The 14,725-nt window shown below is 37.3% G+C and overlaps 1 protein-coding gene across 5 annotated transcripts in view; it reads left to right on the top strand.

Moving 5' to 3' along the window:
• The first annotated feature begins 1,421 nt into the window (after nucleotides 1–1,421).
• MICU3 (mitochondrial calcium uptake family member 3) overlaps nucleotides 1,422–14,725 on the top strand; it is a 478,191-nt gene continuing 464,887 nt past the window's right edge. For all 5 annotated transcript variants that reach the window (XR_008400732.1, XM_053703930.1, XM_053703928.1 and 2 more), the window contains exon 1: nucleotides 1,422–1,790. Coding sequence is in view for 4 of the 5 variants with exons in the window: in XM_053703930.1 (XP_053559905.1) it covers nucleotides 1,467–1,790 (324 nt within the window). In the remaining variant the exon portion in view is untranslated. The remainder of the gene's footprint in view (nucleotides 1,791–14,725) is intronic.

The following is a 14,725-nucleotide window of genomic DNA, read 5'->3' as shown; positions in this document are numbered from 1 at the left end:
ATCTGCTGCAAGAAAAAAATTGATAAAGCACATGCAAACAGCAAGCCATATGGCTAGCAATGTGATTAGAGGCCACAGAAAAAAAAAAATAGAGGAAGGAGGGGGGCCGGCAGAGCATCACAAGAAACAAAGCAATGTTTACCAAAATGTTTTCAGCATGGAATTTTAAGCAATTTTCTAATTACTCCTATTATAAAAAAATGTCGGTCTCTTGCTATCTTTTTTTGAAAAAGCAGGAATGTAAACATAGGAGCCAGCCCATTTTTGATTCAGTACCTGGGTAGTGCCTGCTGATTGGTGGCTAAATGTAAATATGGTTGAGCAGAAGAAGGGGAAAGAAGGGGAAGCACTTCTTTACAGAAAGAGTGATTGATTTATGGAATAAACTTCCTCAAGAGGTAGTAGCAACAAACACTGTGGGGGACTTTAAAAATGCATGGGACAAGCATAGGGCTATCCTACGAACTAGATAAGTTTATACTGTTAGGTAAGGTCGGGCAGACTTGCTGGGCCTATGGCTCTTATCTGCCGTCAATATCTATGTTTCTATGTTTATATCAGCATGTAGGCAAAATGTAGTGGAATTTTAAAGACAAAATAATTATTGGAAAATGTATTGGTTTGTTTATAAAGCTACCAACTGATAGATATGTTATTACGATCATCTATAATGTGAGGGCAAGGCATATATCCAGGCAAATGCAAAAAAAAAAAAAAAAGCATCAAGATATAGTTATGCAGTATCCCCTCAAACCTGGCACCAGCTATAAATTAGTATGGCAGGCTCTTATTTGTATGGTTTGACCTATCTATGAAAAGGACAGAGGCACATAGAGGGAAGAGGGGTTTAATGTTATTGTTGTATTTGTCTAAAGAGTGAATAAAGATAACACAGATAATGAATATAATAATAAGAATAAAATGATAATATGTCCATGATTATTGTTATTATTATTAATAGTAAAATAAGTAGTGAAAATTATGAACCTATCATGAGTGGTATTACTGGCCCTCACTGCCACTGATATGTAGTTTGTGCACCCTTAGCTTTCACCCCCATTTTTTTTACATTTAGAACCCCATCTGCAATCCAGGTGCTGTGACCTCTAATCTACAAAGCACAGTCACTGTATAAATGTTTTTTTTTTATTTAAAATATGAAGCATTATATATATATATATATATATATATATATATATATATATATATATATATATATATATATATATATATATATATATATATACATTTATATACATACGTTTATTTCAGAGCATACTGTGGTGGTCACTGGCTATAAATCTTTTACATTTGGCTGACAGTTCCCCATGTCCAGCTCAGCGAGACTAGTGTGCTATTTTAGCCAGGGGCACAAGGGATTTGGCAGAGTTGCTCTTTTTCCTCTCGCGATCTTTCCATCCCCACCTCCCTCCTCCTATTTTCGCTGTCACTTCATTTCTCCCCTTATGGCAGCTCTCCGCAGGATACTACGGGCTCTCAGAGCCCCCCATCAGCCCTGGTCTGGGGACCATCACCGCACAGCCTCTACATATCCCCCTGAGAATACCGTGCCCCCGGGCCGGAGTTCCGTGCTGCTGCTGGTGTCCGGGGCTGCAGGGGCTGCTCTCGCTTGCTATGTCACCTATCGCAAACACAGTGCGCAACGGTGGGGTGAAACACTTTATCGCGACATGGCATCCAAAGATAGTTGCAGCGACATAGCTGACAGAGGGTCGCAGGCCCGCAGGGGGACAAGCATCCTTCTACCTGTCATCGCTGCCAAGGAAACGGTAAGCGAGGGGTGGGGGTGGAGAATAGGGTTATACTGAGAGTAGCAATTAAACACCTAAGGAAAGCGTTAGACAATGAGCACTTACACCTGTACCAAGCCTGGCGAGGACTGGTAATAAGACGTGCAGTGCCAGAGGTGACAGGACATATAATGTGCATCTCACTGGAGCCATCATCCCTGTCAGTATGTCGTCATATAGCTCCCTCTGTGTAATGATAAAGGCAGCCACAAAGTATGCTGTCATCATTTGACCCAGTCACCTTATCACGCACATAGAAATAGATAAAAGTAAACAGGTTGATAGATGTTGCAGACTGACAGCGTATGATGGTGGAGGACTGCTTGTATGTAGATTTCAATTTATAGTTGTGATATTTGTCAACTTTATGTGAGTACATTTAAGATGATTACACTATAGTCTCTAACCCAGGGTTTGCCTAATGTTGTTGCACCACATTAATAAGCTGTCTGGCAGGGGTCGTTTCTCATTGGGCAATATAGGCAGCTGCCTTAGGCACCTTCTCTCAGAGACACTTCCTGACTGGTTAGTAATGAAACTCACCATATCATCTTACTTACATATGTGGTTCTGCACATTTTACTGCCCAGTAGTGGTTTCCTATATTTAACATTGAGTGGACTACTAACTTTAAAATCTGGACTAGTAGCTTTTAACTCCTGACTCATATAAATATATATATGTGTGTGTGTGTGTGTGTGTTTGTTTCAGGGCTTGAAATAGTGAGTGCCAATAACACTAAATACTAACTGGTATTTAAGGAGGTTAAAGGTCACCAGATGCTGGATTTTGAGGACTCTCCATCAAAATGTTATACCCTATTAAGACGTAGGCCTAGTTTCCATTGAGGTGGTACATTTTGGAAACCTGGTAAAAAACATTTATCTCCATTTAATTCTATAGAGAATTCTTGTGTTACCACCAGTTTCCAGTCTTCAATGGAAACTAGGCCTTAATCTGTCATTTAACACAGTGTTAGGGATGAAGCACTGTTTTATTTTTTTTGTGTTTTTGGTTGTTTTAAATGTCATGCGTCATTTTATTATGTGCCTTATTCTTTTGTATTGATTAGTTCACCTGTTATATAAATTTTTTGGAAGCACATACTTTGGACCATTAATTAAGTTTGATATGTTCCCAAAGCTGCTAACAGTTCTTGAGGTATATAGACAAAACATTTGCACTTTATCTATGTGTTAGAATGAGAAGTATATATTCAATGTAGAAGAAAATATCAGAAATGCCGTTTTTATTAGATCCAAAAATAGTTTCAAATTTCATGCATATTTATCTCTTTACGGAAAGTCATAAAGACATTATTTAAATGCAAGTCAGTTTTGAAGTTAACCTTTAAAACCAGCTTGTAAAACCCAAATCAGATCAAATTGATTATTAAACAAATATAGCCAACATGCTATTAATAGTAATAGAAGCATAGCATAGCCTGTAAATTGGTGACTTGGTAAATCCAGCCGTTAAAGGTAAAGTCTGGGATTTCTGACTGTATGATGGACACCTGATGACTTGCTATATTTAAAGCTTAAAAACCTTATTATCGCAAGCCTCAGGTATATAATTGTTATGCTTAAATATCTGTTTCTAACTATTTTATACACGAATCCTGAAATAATTAGTTTTTTAAGTCCTTGTACAGGACTTAAAATCCCCAACTTTAGGTTTAAATGGAAAAAAAAGATAAGCAGGTTTCGTTTACTACCAATACCACTAGCAGCCAAAGGGTTCACTTTCTAGGCGGGGCCATTCGTTTCCTACTATTTAATAATACATAATTAATATATATTTAAATGTTATTTAATTTTAATTAATTTATGCAGAAATATATTTTGAGTTAATGTATTTTTTAACTGTAATCAAAGCATCAGAATTAAAGGGACACTGTACCCAAATTTTTTCTTTTGTAATCCAGAAAGAGCATGCAATTTTAAGCAACTTTCTAATTTACTCCTATTATCAATTTTTCTTTGTTCTCTTGCTATCATTATTTGAAAAAGAAGGCATCTAAGCTTTTTTTTGGTTTCAGTACTCTGGACAGCACTTTTTTATTGGTGGATGAATTTATCCACCAATCAGCAAGGACAACCCAGCTTGTTCACAAAAAATGGGCCGGCATCTAAACTTACATTCTTGCATTTCAAATAAAGATACCAAGAGAATGAAGAAATTTTTTTTCGGTACAGTGTCCCTTTAAAGTGGATTGATCTGACTGTTTCCAGTTGGTGTTTTACAGAGAGGGCCTAAGTTTGCAAGGCACAGTAATTAATGCCAACATTTTATACTGTAATGTTACCTGATTTTTCCATTAGGATATCCCATTAAATGGCTAGATTGCAAATGGCGCAATAACTTTTAGATGCAAGCGATATCGTGTTTCCTTGGCTTTTTGCACGTGTCGGAAATAGCACTAATATTACAAGTTGAAAGTAAATGTTACTGCAAGAGCGCAATTGCATTTTACTCTCATCGGATTAGCGTGACTGAAGACCTTGCATAGAGGGTAGTTTGTTAAAGAAAAGTTGCAGTAAACACAACATTTGTATAGATGTGTGTACAGATGCATTTATGTGTTTTACTGTATATTTACTGTACATATTTCACATTTCAATGTTCTTCACTTATAGGAATATGTTATTTTTATTTTAAATATATATATATATATATATATATATATATACATATTTATATGTATATACCTATATCTTTTTGTTCCTATAGATATATAGATAATGAAAAAAAAATCTTCTTTAAGAACATAGAAATGTAAAATATGCATATCATGCTTCGGGTTTCAACCCAGCGCACGAAAAGGTTCCCTTGGGGTGGATGCCAGAGGATCGGCGGTGCGACCCCCAGACAGAGGCAAAAATAAACAGTGAAAATAGAGGAGTCACCGGAAGTGACGTCATCTTGGAGTTTTCGCTTCCTTGGAGTTTTTCGACAGAACACCTCTTAAGCTTTACATTACTGCTTTTTAAATAAAGATAGCAAAAGAACGAAGAAAAATTGATAATAGCAGTAAATTAGAAAGTTGCTTAAAATTGCATGCTCTGTCCGAATAATTAAATAAACATTTTGGATTTATTATCCCTTTAATGGCTGAATATGCAAAAAAAGCTAATTCATTAATAAAAAGCTGCCACATTTGGCAAAGTTTAAAAAAACAGAGGATAAATGTTGTGTGTCAAAAATATGAAAACACTGAACTGATCTGAAGATTGGATAGCTATTTGTAGCTTTTTTCCTGATAGTTTTCTGGTTTGTAAAGCATAGAAGATGTATTGCTAATTGTTAGACGCTAGCTATTATCTGCTGGACAATGATCCCTTCCAGCTGTACCACAGGGAAATTACCCTTTTGTTTTCTGTGTTTCTAATCAGCAAAAGTGAACCTAACTGTTTACATTAGTAGTAAATAATATATATAGATATAAAATTACAGTGTTTGTAAAAATATAAGTTATTTAACCCTTTAATTTCTACAGAGGGCTATAACAAAATACTGTGTCACTTGTGTTTCAGGAAAGGCGTTAAGTTAAAATGAAAACAGCTACAAAACTAAGTAAAAAATACGAAAACATTTATCATAAGACATTTTTGCATGTTTTGTACTGATTATTTTGTTTGGAAATTAATTATTACTTATGTTGTTACTTAACACAATTAATATTGTTTTAATTGTAGATTCTGGAATAGAAAGTTTTTATATCATTCTAGACTGTGAGATAGTGATACAAAGAGGCAAGCTGTTCATCAATTAGTTTGTAGTTCTTTTCTTTATAATCAGTGGGGAATTCAGAATCTAGAGGTGCAGGCACTGGAATAGTTGTTTTATATATTATGCAGTCCAGTTCTATGCTGCTGCTGTAAGTCATCATACATAGGTTGTATTTCTGAAATGGAAACTAAGAGCTCTGGAGAGATAATATACACAGGCAATGTGATTTACAGAAGGCCTATATTGATGTGCCTATATATTATGTATTGCTTGCACACTGAATTCCTGATATCAGACATGTTTATACCCAGAAAACATATTTAAAAACACACTATTGAAGTTTGTAAACTTATCTTACTCCTATCATAATGGAAGCAAAATATTTGGTAAAACATGCTACAGATCCAGAACCCTCTACACCCTAAAGCAAAATACCACACCCACTCTCAAAAACATGTCACCCTATACATACATCTGTCTGTCTATCTGTCATGTATGGTAATTACAAACATTTCTGTTATTTATAATAGGTTATACAAATATACAAATTTAGTTCTGCTTACTGTCTTTCCAGTGCATTTAAATTTGCAGAACACAAAACGTAAAAAAAAAAAATGTAAGTAAAGAGACCTTTGTGCAACTACCTTCTCTTGCTAATGAAAGATCTAGCCCTGTGACTATAATGTCCCTAGGGTGCTGTCAGCTTTCTGAATTTATTGTTGACCATTTTGCATATATTAAAAGATAAAAAAAAATCTTTTAAAAAACAGCCAAGAAAAATGTGTGAAAAACATTTGTAAATTGGTTAACTTTCTAAATGACTTAATTATTGTAAATTATTAAATAACATGTTAGTATTTAACTAAAGAAGGGTAAAATGTGATATTAGCATGTGTATTTTTATGCTTTTGGTACTTTGCATGTTACATAAAAATATGTGCTTTGGGGGGCGGAGCTTGGCCACGCAGGCGGATGGCTGGGTTTTAAGTGTGCTCTTTGAATCCCTGGAAAGTATGCATACTAAAATCGGCATATATCCCTCCTAATTCCTCCAACCTTTAGGGGAGCATCGCGCTAACACATAAACCTACAAACATGAGAGAAGGGAGTGCGCGACCGCCATTCTGCCTGAGGCCTGGCCCTGTCGATGCGCGGTAAATATATCTGCAGGCTAATTGCAACTGCCTCGTTGTTGCTACCGGTGTACTTCAGACCGCACACATATGTACCGGACTCTGATCATTTGATGTGGCAACTGCCGGATGACTACAAGCCTGCTGTCGGTTTGGGTGAGTGATGCCACTACTTTTATACCCCCTTTAAACGCACAGCCCAACTGAAACGGAACATCTATACCGCTGCTTAAACTAAGGGTCTATTGGTTTTACAACGAATCTTACCTGAATCGCTTATACCCTTATCTGTTATACCGAGACCCTCAGCATTACCACTCCGCCAGGCCCCCTCTGGACTACACACTAACTGACACTGTACCTAGGCAAAATACCATCAGGCCTTCCGCGCCCAGTGCGCCTTAAGTGTCAACAGGGCCCGTGTGATAGTTACTTTTGTCGCATTTAAAGAGCACAACACCTTCGCACATAAAAACATACTGTGGGTTTTCACGGACATTTGTATGCTAGCCCCACTGGAACTTACTGATCTACCCCAATACCTTTACGTTACCTCAGAGATATAATCAGCCACGTGGAGTCTTCAACAACAACACAGGGCCTTTACATGACTCAACTTTTTAGCACCCTTTTGCTGGCTGGATAGTTATGCCGTGCAAACGACAACCCAAGCCAGATAAAGCTACTCCAGTACGTACTCTCACTGGTTATCTAAAGCAGGTGGAACTGCATAGTTCTGACTTGCCCGATAGCATGGAAACCATCAGGGACACTCCATCTCCTATCATGCAGATACCTGATCCCTTAGCCTTGCAACCTGTGACTAAAGAGGACCTGCAGCACCTCTCATCGAAAGAGGATATTAGAAATGCTGTTAAAAAGATGAGAAGCCTTTTCAATGAGTTGAAGAGAGATATTAATTCCCTGGACACCAGAGTGTCGCACTCAGAGGCAAAACATATACAGACATCCACTGCAATTCAGCAATTGCAGTCTGACCTACAACAACAGTACCTACAGAGTTTATTCCGCACTCTCAAAGATACCCCCTCATCTAGCGATATCCCTCTGGAGAGGGCACATAGGGCTCTCCGGGCCAAACCACCTCCTAAATCACCTCCCAGAGACATCATTGTCCGATTCTTAAATTTTAAGGATAAAGAAGACATCCTGAAGCATGCAAGAATCAAGCAACCCATACAACATGCTGGTGACTGAACGGGAGTCACCGTGATAATACTATCACTGGGCTCCTATAGGAGGTGCTAGGATCTGGTGTAGATAATGATAAAATATTGGTGAAAAAAAAAATGTAGGAAACGGCTGGCAATGATACAAATGACAATGTTTTACACTAGTATGCCAACATAAATAATAAATTGTGAGAAATGAACAATGTAAAATAAAAATATAAAATGTATACGAATCAGATGGTATATGCAACCCAATCTGGAAAGTCCAGCGAGTCTCTTCAAATGTCCATCAGTACTTGAACAGGCTGCTCTCTGTCTTCACCCAACTGGATGATGTATTCTATGATGCAAAACAAAAAACAGAAACAGAGGCGCCACATGTGTGGATCAATATAACCAGAAATCCAGTAAAGGAGTAGAATAAGGGTACTCACAAACGAGGCGGCACTCTCTTGTGCCAGTAGAGGCAGGCTGGTTTTCAACAGCAAACCAGCTGGCTGTGTGTCTCCCAAATCGATAAAGAATGCTTGTCTCCTGGGTGTCAAACACCGGCCAAAATACTGCAGTGGAAGGAGGAGGGAGGGCTATGGTGCCCTTAGGTTACTGTTATGGGGATAGTAACACCAACACCAGACTTATGTAAAAGTATAAAATCAGTCTTTTTATTATACACAATAAAAATACCAAATGGTATAACAGATTACAGCTGGGTGATGACAAACTATCTCCCCAAGGACCATACAAAATAGCGACGCGTTTCTCGGGGAACACCCCGTTTCCTCAGGCTTGTATGTATGTTGTATGCATAAATGCCCTTTATATAGGGCTTAGTAACCTAATATTCAAATGAATCCTCCCCTTCCTTTATCCGAATTGACCTATCATGTCCTTCCTTTCCAAACACTCCCCATTGTTGTGAAGTTGTAACAATAATTAGTTCTAATCATATATCGTGATTAGATTTGAAATCGTACAAATTCATATGCCTATGTGTCCCTGATAGTAATATGTAAAAAAGCAATTGGATCGTTAGTTACCGATCTCGATCATCCGCTATGTGTAATATAATTGTAGTGAGAAGACTGACATAAGTTCCAATACCTAACCAATAGGGTTACGTCTATATCGGGGGCCTGTTCCGACATTGCGATCCCATTGGTTACACTCTCGGCTGTATGGCATGGCAATCCCATTGGTTACGCTCTGGACTGTGTATTGTGTTGTCATGACATAATGTCATGTGATCGGTAGTGTGGCTAATAGGTGTAACATATGATGTTGTCATGACGTAATGTCATGTGATCGGGGGTGTGCCCAATTGCTGTTGCCGTGATTCCGACTTCCATACGGAATGACGCATGATCACCTGATCACTACGGCCCAAATCTGTGTAGCTTTATAGTATTGTGGTTGCTAAGGGCGATATAATTACGCCCATATCTAAATAAAGAGCCAGTGGCCAAGCGCCACCGTAACCCATATCCTGCTATTGGCCAAAAGTATATCGCTGGTGTCTAACCAACAGTAATATATAAATACTATAAATTAGTGAGTGTATTACACTAGTAATACGACTGACAATTATGAATCTGAAACAATCCAACATAGATATGGAAAACAGATTAGGAGTGTAGTAATAAAATTAATTTTTCTTATCAATTGGTGGGATTATAAAACTAGACTCCGGAACTACAGGATATACTATAAATAAGTGGTTGGTATTCCGAGGTCAATGTGTTGCCCTAATAAATAGTGTTGTGTATAATGTAAAATTAATAACCATCTCATAAATATTAATGTGATAAAAAAAGAATAATAGTGTAGGTAATCACTGACTAGTAAACGGTACTCCAAATATAAAAAAAATAATGAGTGTGATATGAAATTATCTGTACTAGGTGACATGAGTACCCATTGAAATGATGTGACAGGATAGTGTACTGGAGATATTAGTGTAAATCAAGTTATAAAGCTATATCCAAAAGTGAATTATATTTAAATAATTATCAATAGGTAATAGTGTTACCCCCCTATGATCCCTGGGGGTATATAAATATACTGTAATAGATAAAATATATATGTGAAGAGGTGATATGAAAGAGTCAAAGTGTTAAGATTAGAATACATTGTGTAGAATGTGCTTAGTCTAAAGTAATAACTATAATTAGAATTTCCCTATAGGTAACAATTTTCTATGATGTAGGTTATAATGCTTGTAAATGTGAACCAACAACAATGGGGTGTCGAAAAGTCCAGCTCACAAACTGCTCATCTAGCCATACATTTGTTCATACCTCTAACCAGACCTGTATTAAATATAACAAAGTCTCACATATAAATATGAATAAAAATAAGAAAAAATATTTACACAAATGCTGCAGAGTCTATAACCTCGTTGAGGCCAATGGGAAATAAACTATTGAATTTATAAATCCAATAGGTTTCCCTTTGTCTCAATTTGGAAAACCTATTGTACGAATTGCTAGGGGGGATTTTTTCCAATGGAGTTATTTTAAATGAACATTTACCAGGAATATAACTATTGCAGATATGCCTAGAGACACTATGTTTCAGCGATCTAGATTCAATGTTCCTCAGATGTTCACTCCATCTGGTCCTGACCTTTCTACAGGTCCTACCTATATACTGGATCCCACATTGGCAGGACAATGCATATATTACATAGTTGGAATCACAGGACAGTCGGTTTTTAATAGGTATCAACTCTTTTGTATGGTTAACTAATATGTCACTGTGACCATGTGTTATATATTTACACATGTGGCATCGTTTCTTCCCACATCTAAAAGTCCCTATTTTGCTAAAAGTGTGATTATTATGAGTCTGATCTCTCGGTCCTATGATATCAGTAACTTTCCTTTTTGACATCACCACCTTACTAGGGGCTAGTTTTTGTTTGTAAGTAGGGGCTCTCTTAAACACTAATTTAGGTTGTGGTGGAAGTGTTTTCTTCAGTACAGGGTCTTTGAGAAGGATCGGCCAGTGTTTCTTAAGGACTTTATTAATGATTTTATGGTTAGAGTTGTATTGTGTAATAAACAAAGGTTGTTTATTGGCAAAGGTTTCCTTGTCTCTGTCTATTGATGTGACAGAGGATAATAATTGTTCCCTATGTAGATTCTTGGCTTTCTCATAGCCTTTTGTGACTAATTCCGCAGGGTATCCTTTTTCAATGAATCTACATTTCAGGATCTGCGATTGCTGTTTATATTGGTCAATGGTACTGCAGTTTCTTCGCAGTCTGCAAAACTGACTAAAAGGAATATTAGTTTTCCATTTTGTTAAATGGTTGCTTGAGAAATGTAGGAAATTATTACAATCCACCTTTTTGAAAAAAGTGGACGTGGATATATTCTCTTCTAGGTCCCAGGATAGAATGACATCCAGAAATTCTATGTTTTCTTTTTGTAGATTGTGGGTAAAACTAATACCCATATTGTTATCATTTAGATGGGATACAAAATCTAAGGCTTCTGACTCTAAGCCATCAAAAATAAATATCAGGTCATCTATATAGCGGCCATAGAACACCAGATTGCCCCTCCATTGCGAATTATATATGTAATGATCTTCATAACAACCCATAAAGAGGTTGGCAAAGCTAGGGGCAAATCTGGTGCCCATGGCCGTTCCCCTGATCTGTAAGTAAAAGGAATCAAGAAACTGAAAATAATTGTGTTTTAGAATAAAATTGATGAGTGAAATCAGATATTCTTTTTGGTTTAGAGGCATGTATAAATCTCTATTCAAATAGTGCAAGGTTGTATTAATCCCCAGATCATGGGATATATTCGAATAAAGTGATCCAACATCACATGTGAGCCAAAGGTACTTCTTATTTTTATCTAATTGCACAAGAGAAAGTTTATTGAGCAGGTCTTTAGTGTCCTTAATATAGGATGGTAAGGTAATGACATACCTCTGTAGGTAGATGTCAATATATTCTGACAATCTGTCGGTGATACTGTTCATGCCAGCTATAATGGGCCTGCCAGGGGGCTCTATTTCGTTCTTGTGCAATTTGGGTAGATGGTAATAAAAAGGTATACTCGGATGGTCAGGGGTTAGGTATCTTTTCTCTTTTTTATTTAGGATCTGTGAGTTAAGGCCTTTTTCCAATAAGGTGTTAAGAATTTTTATATACTCTGTAGTTGGATCATACTTTAGTTTAGTGTAATAATTGGTATCCTCTAGAATTCTACAGGCTTCTTTTACATAGTCAGAATAATTCTGCAGCACTATGCCCCCGCCCTTGTCAGCCTGGCGGATGACCAGGTTTCGGTCATCCATCAGACTTTTAAGGGCTCTAGATTCGTTGGGCCAAGTTCTCTTTTTGCCCATAATCCTTTTTGGCATAGATTCAAAATCTTCTAAGACTAGTTGCTGATATAAGTCTATATAAGACACTTCTTCCTTAGGTGGATAAAAGGATGAGGGGGGAGCCAGTGAAGTGTGTATTACTCCTTCAAAGAGTTCCTCCATTAGTGAGCTAGGATCATATGATATAACCATAGAGGGATTTCTTGTTTGACCTGAATTTAATAGGATAGGTAAGCCCTCTATATTTTGTGTTCTCAAAGCCTTTATTGCAAAATATCTCTGAATTGATAATTTGCGTGTGTATTTATTTAAATCCACAAAAAGTTCAAAAATGTTATGCGAGTTAGGGGGACAGTACGAAAGGCCTCTTCCCAAAACTCTCACCTCATCATCTGAGAGTATATGGGAAGAGAGATTAAATATACCCTTTCTTAATTTTGAGAGTTTTTCTTTTTTGTTGGTTTTCCCTCTCCCTCGCCTTCCCCGTTTGGGAAAGGTCTTTTCTTTTGGTTTGTGGTAGGATTCGGTCGCCTCCATAGGGGTGCGAGGTTCGAATTCTCTAAAAAAGGCCCCGATGGAGTGGAGGGAATGGTGGAGGCCTTTGATGTGGAGGGTCTTACTTCTCTCGAATGGTCAAATACCTCTTCCTGCACGGAACTGAGGGCTTGGAATCTATTATTGATGGGAATATAGTTGGGGTTGTGATATTCCTGATATTGTGGTGTGCCTCTATAGTCCCTATCTGCATAGGTTAATCTAGTATAGTGAGGTTCTATATTCCGATTGACTCCCTGACCCTCATGGTATTGCTGGGAATCAGTGTTACGGTTACCATTGTGATCCCCATGATAGTTCTCACGTGGGTGACTGAATGGATTCTTTTGATTGTGTTTATTATTCCGATGGGAGTTATAGTGGGACTGATGGTTATGATTATTCTTGTTTTTTTGACGTTGAACCACGGTCCAATCATTAACTTTACTGGGTTTATTTCTATTGTAAGTATAAACTTCCCCTTTACTATAGTCTTCTTCATCTCTTTTAATTTTATTGTTCTTATTAGTTATGATTTCTGTCTGATATTCATCTACTGATTTGATCGTTTGAGTGTTAAGTTTGTGGTATTCAGGATGCTCCTTGAACCCTTCTAGTTCTTTCTGGATGTTGTCTATTTCTAACCCTACCTCATCTACCAATGACTGTCTATGGGAGATGAGTAGGTCAATAAGTTTAAAAGAACACTCATCCAAAATACCATACCACTTAGTAAGCAAATCTGGGTTGTTCTTAAAAGAGCAATTCTTAAAAACCCGCAAACCCCTAGGGATCTGTTTCTTTTCTTTATATTTCTTTAAACAGTCTAGGTCCCACCAATGCCTATTCTCATTTTTGAGTAGGTCTTCCAACTTAGTAAACAGACTCTCTATACTGGCATTGGTGGCAGGGTCAACAATGATTCCTATATTGCTATCATCATGTGCGGTGCTTTGTCTCCTTAAAGCTCTCTCTGAGGAAGACAACATGTTAATACAAGATGATAGAAATGAAGGAAAATAAAAATAACAATAAATATAAAACCAACAGTTATAAAAATGTATTCAATAATTGACAGATAGTGAAAAATAAAAATAATATAAAATATATAAATAATAAGAAGGAGCAGCTCTCCTATCAAACCTAAACCAGGTAAAGATAGACTGAACGGGAGTCACCGTGATAATACTATCACTGGGCTCCTATAGGAGGCGCTAGGATCTGGTGTAGATAATGATAAAATATTGGTGAAAAAAAAAAAAATGTAGGAAACGGCTGGCAATGATACAAATGACAATGTTTTACACTAGTATGCCAACATAAATAATAAATTGTGAGAAATGAACAATGTAAAATAAAAATATAAAATGTATACGAATCAGATGGTATATGCAACCCAATCTGGAAAGTCCAGCGAGTCTCTTCAAATGTCCATCAGTACTTGAACAGGCTGCTCTCTGTCTTCACCCAACTGGATGATGTATTCTATGATGCAAAACAAAAAACAGAAACAGAGGCGCCACATGTGTGGATCAATATAACCAGAAATCCAGTAAAGGAGTAGAATAAGGGTACTCACAAACGAGGCGGCACTCTCTTGTGCCAGTAGAGGCAGGCTGGTTTTCAACAGCAAACCAGCTGGCTGTGTGTCTCCCAAATCGATAAAGAATGCTTGTCTCCTGGGTGTCAAACACCGGCCAAAATACTGCAGTGGAAGGAGGAGGGAGGGCTATGGTGCCCTTAGGTTACTGTTATGGGGATAGTAACACCAACACCAGACTTATGTAAAAGTATAAAATCAGTCTTTTTATTATACACAATAAAAATACCAAATGGTATAACAGATTACAGCTGGGTGATGACAAACTATCTCCCCAAGGACCATACAAAATAGCGACGCGTTTCTCGGGGAACACCCCGTTTCCTCAGGCTTGTATGTATGTTGTATGCATAAATGCCCTTTATATAGGGCTTAGTAACC

The sequence above is a fragment of the Bombina bombina genome, chromosome 2 (genome assembly GCF_027579735.1).
Source record: "Bombina bombina isolate aBomBom1 chromosome 2, aBomBom1.pri, whole genome shotgun sequence".
Classification (NCBI taxonomy): Eukaryota; Metazoa; Chordata; class Amphibia; order Anura; family Bombinatoridae; genus Bombina; species Bombina bombina.
The sequence above is the reverse complement of the archived record's forward strand: the minus strand, read 5'-3'. Positions and strand labels throughout refer to the sequence as shown.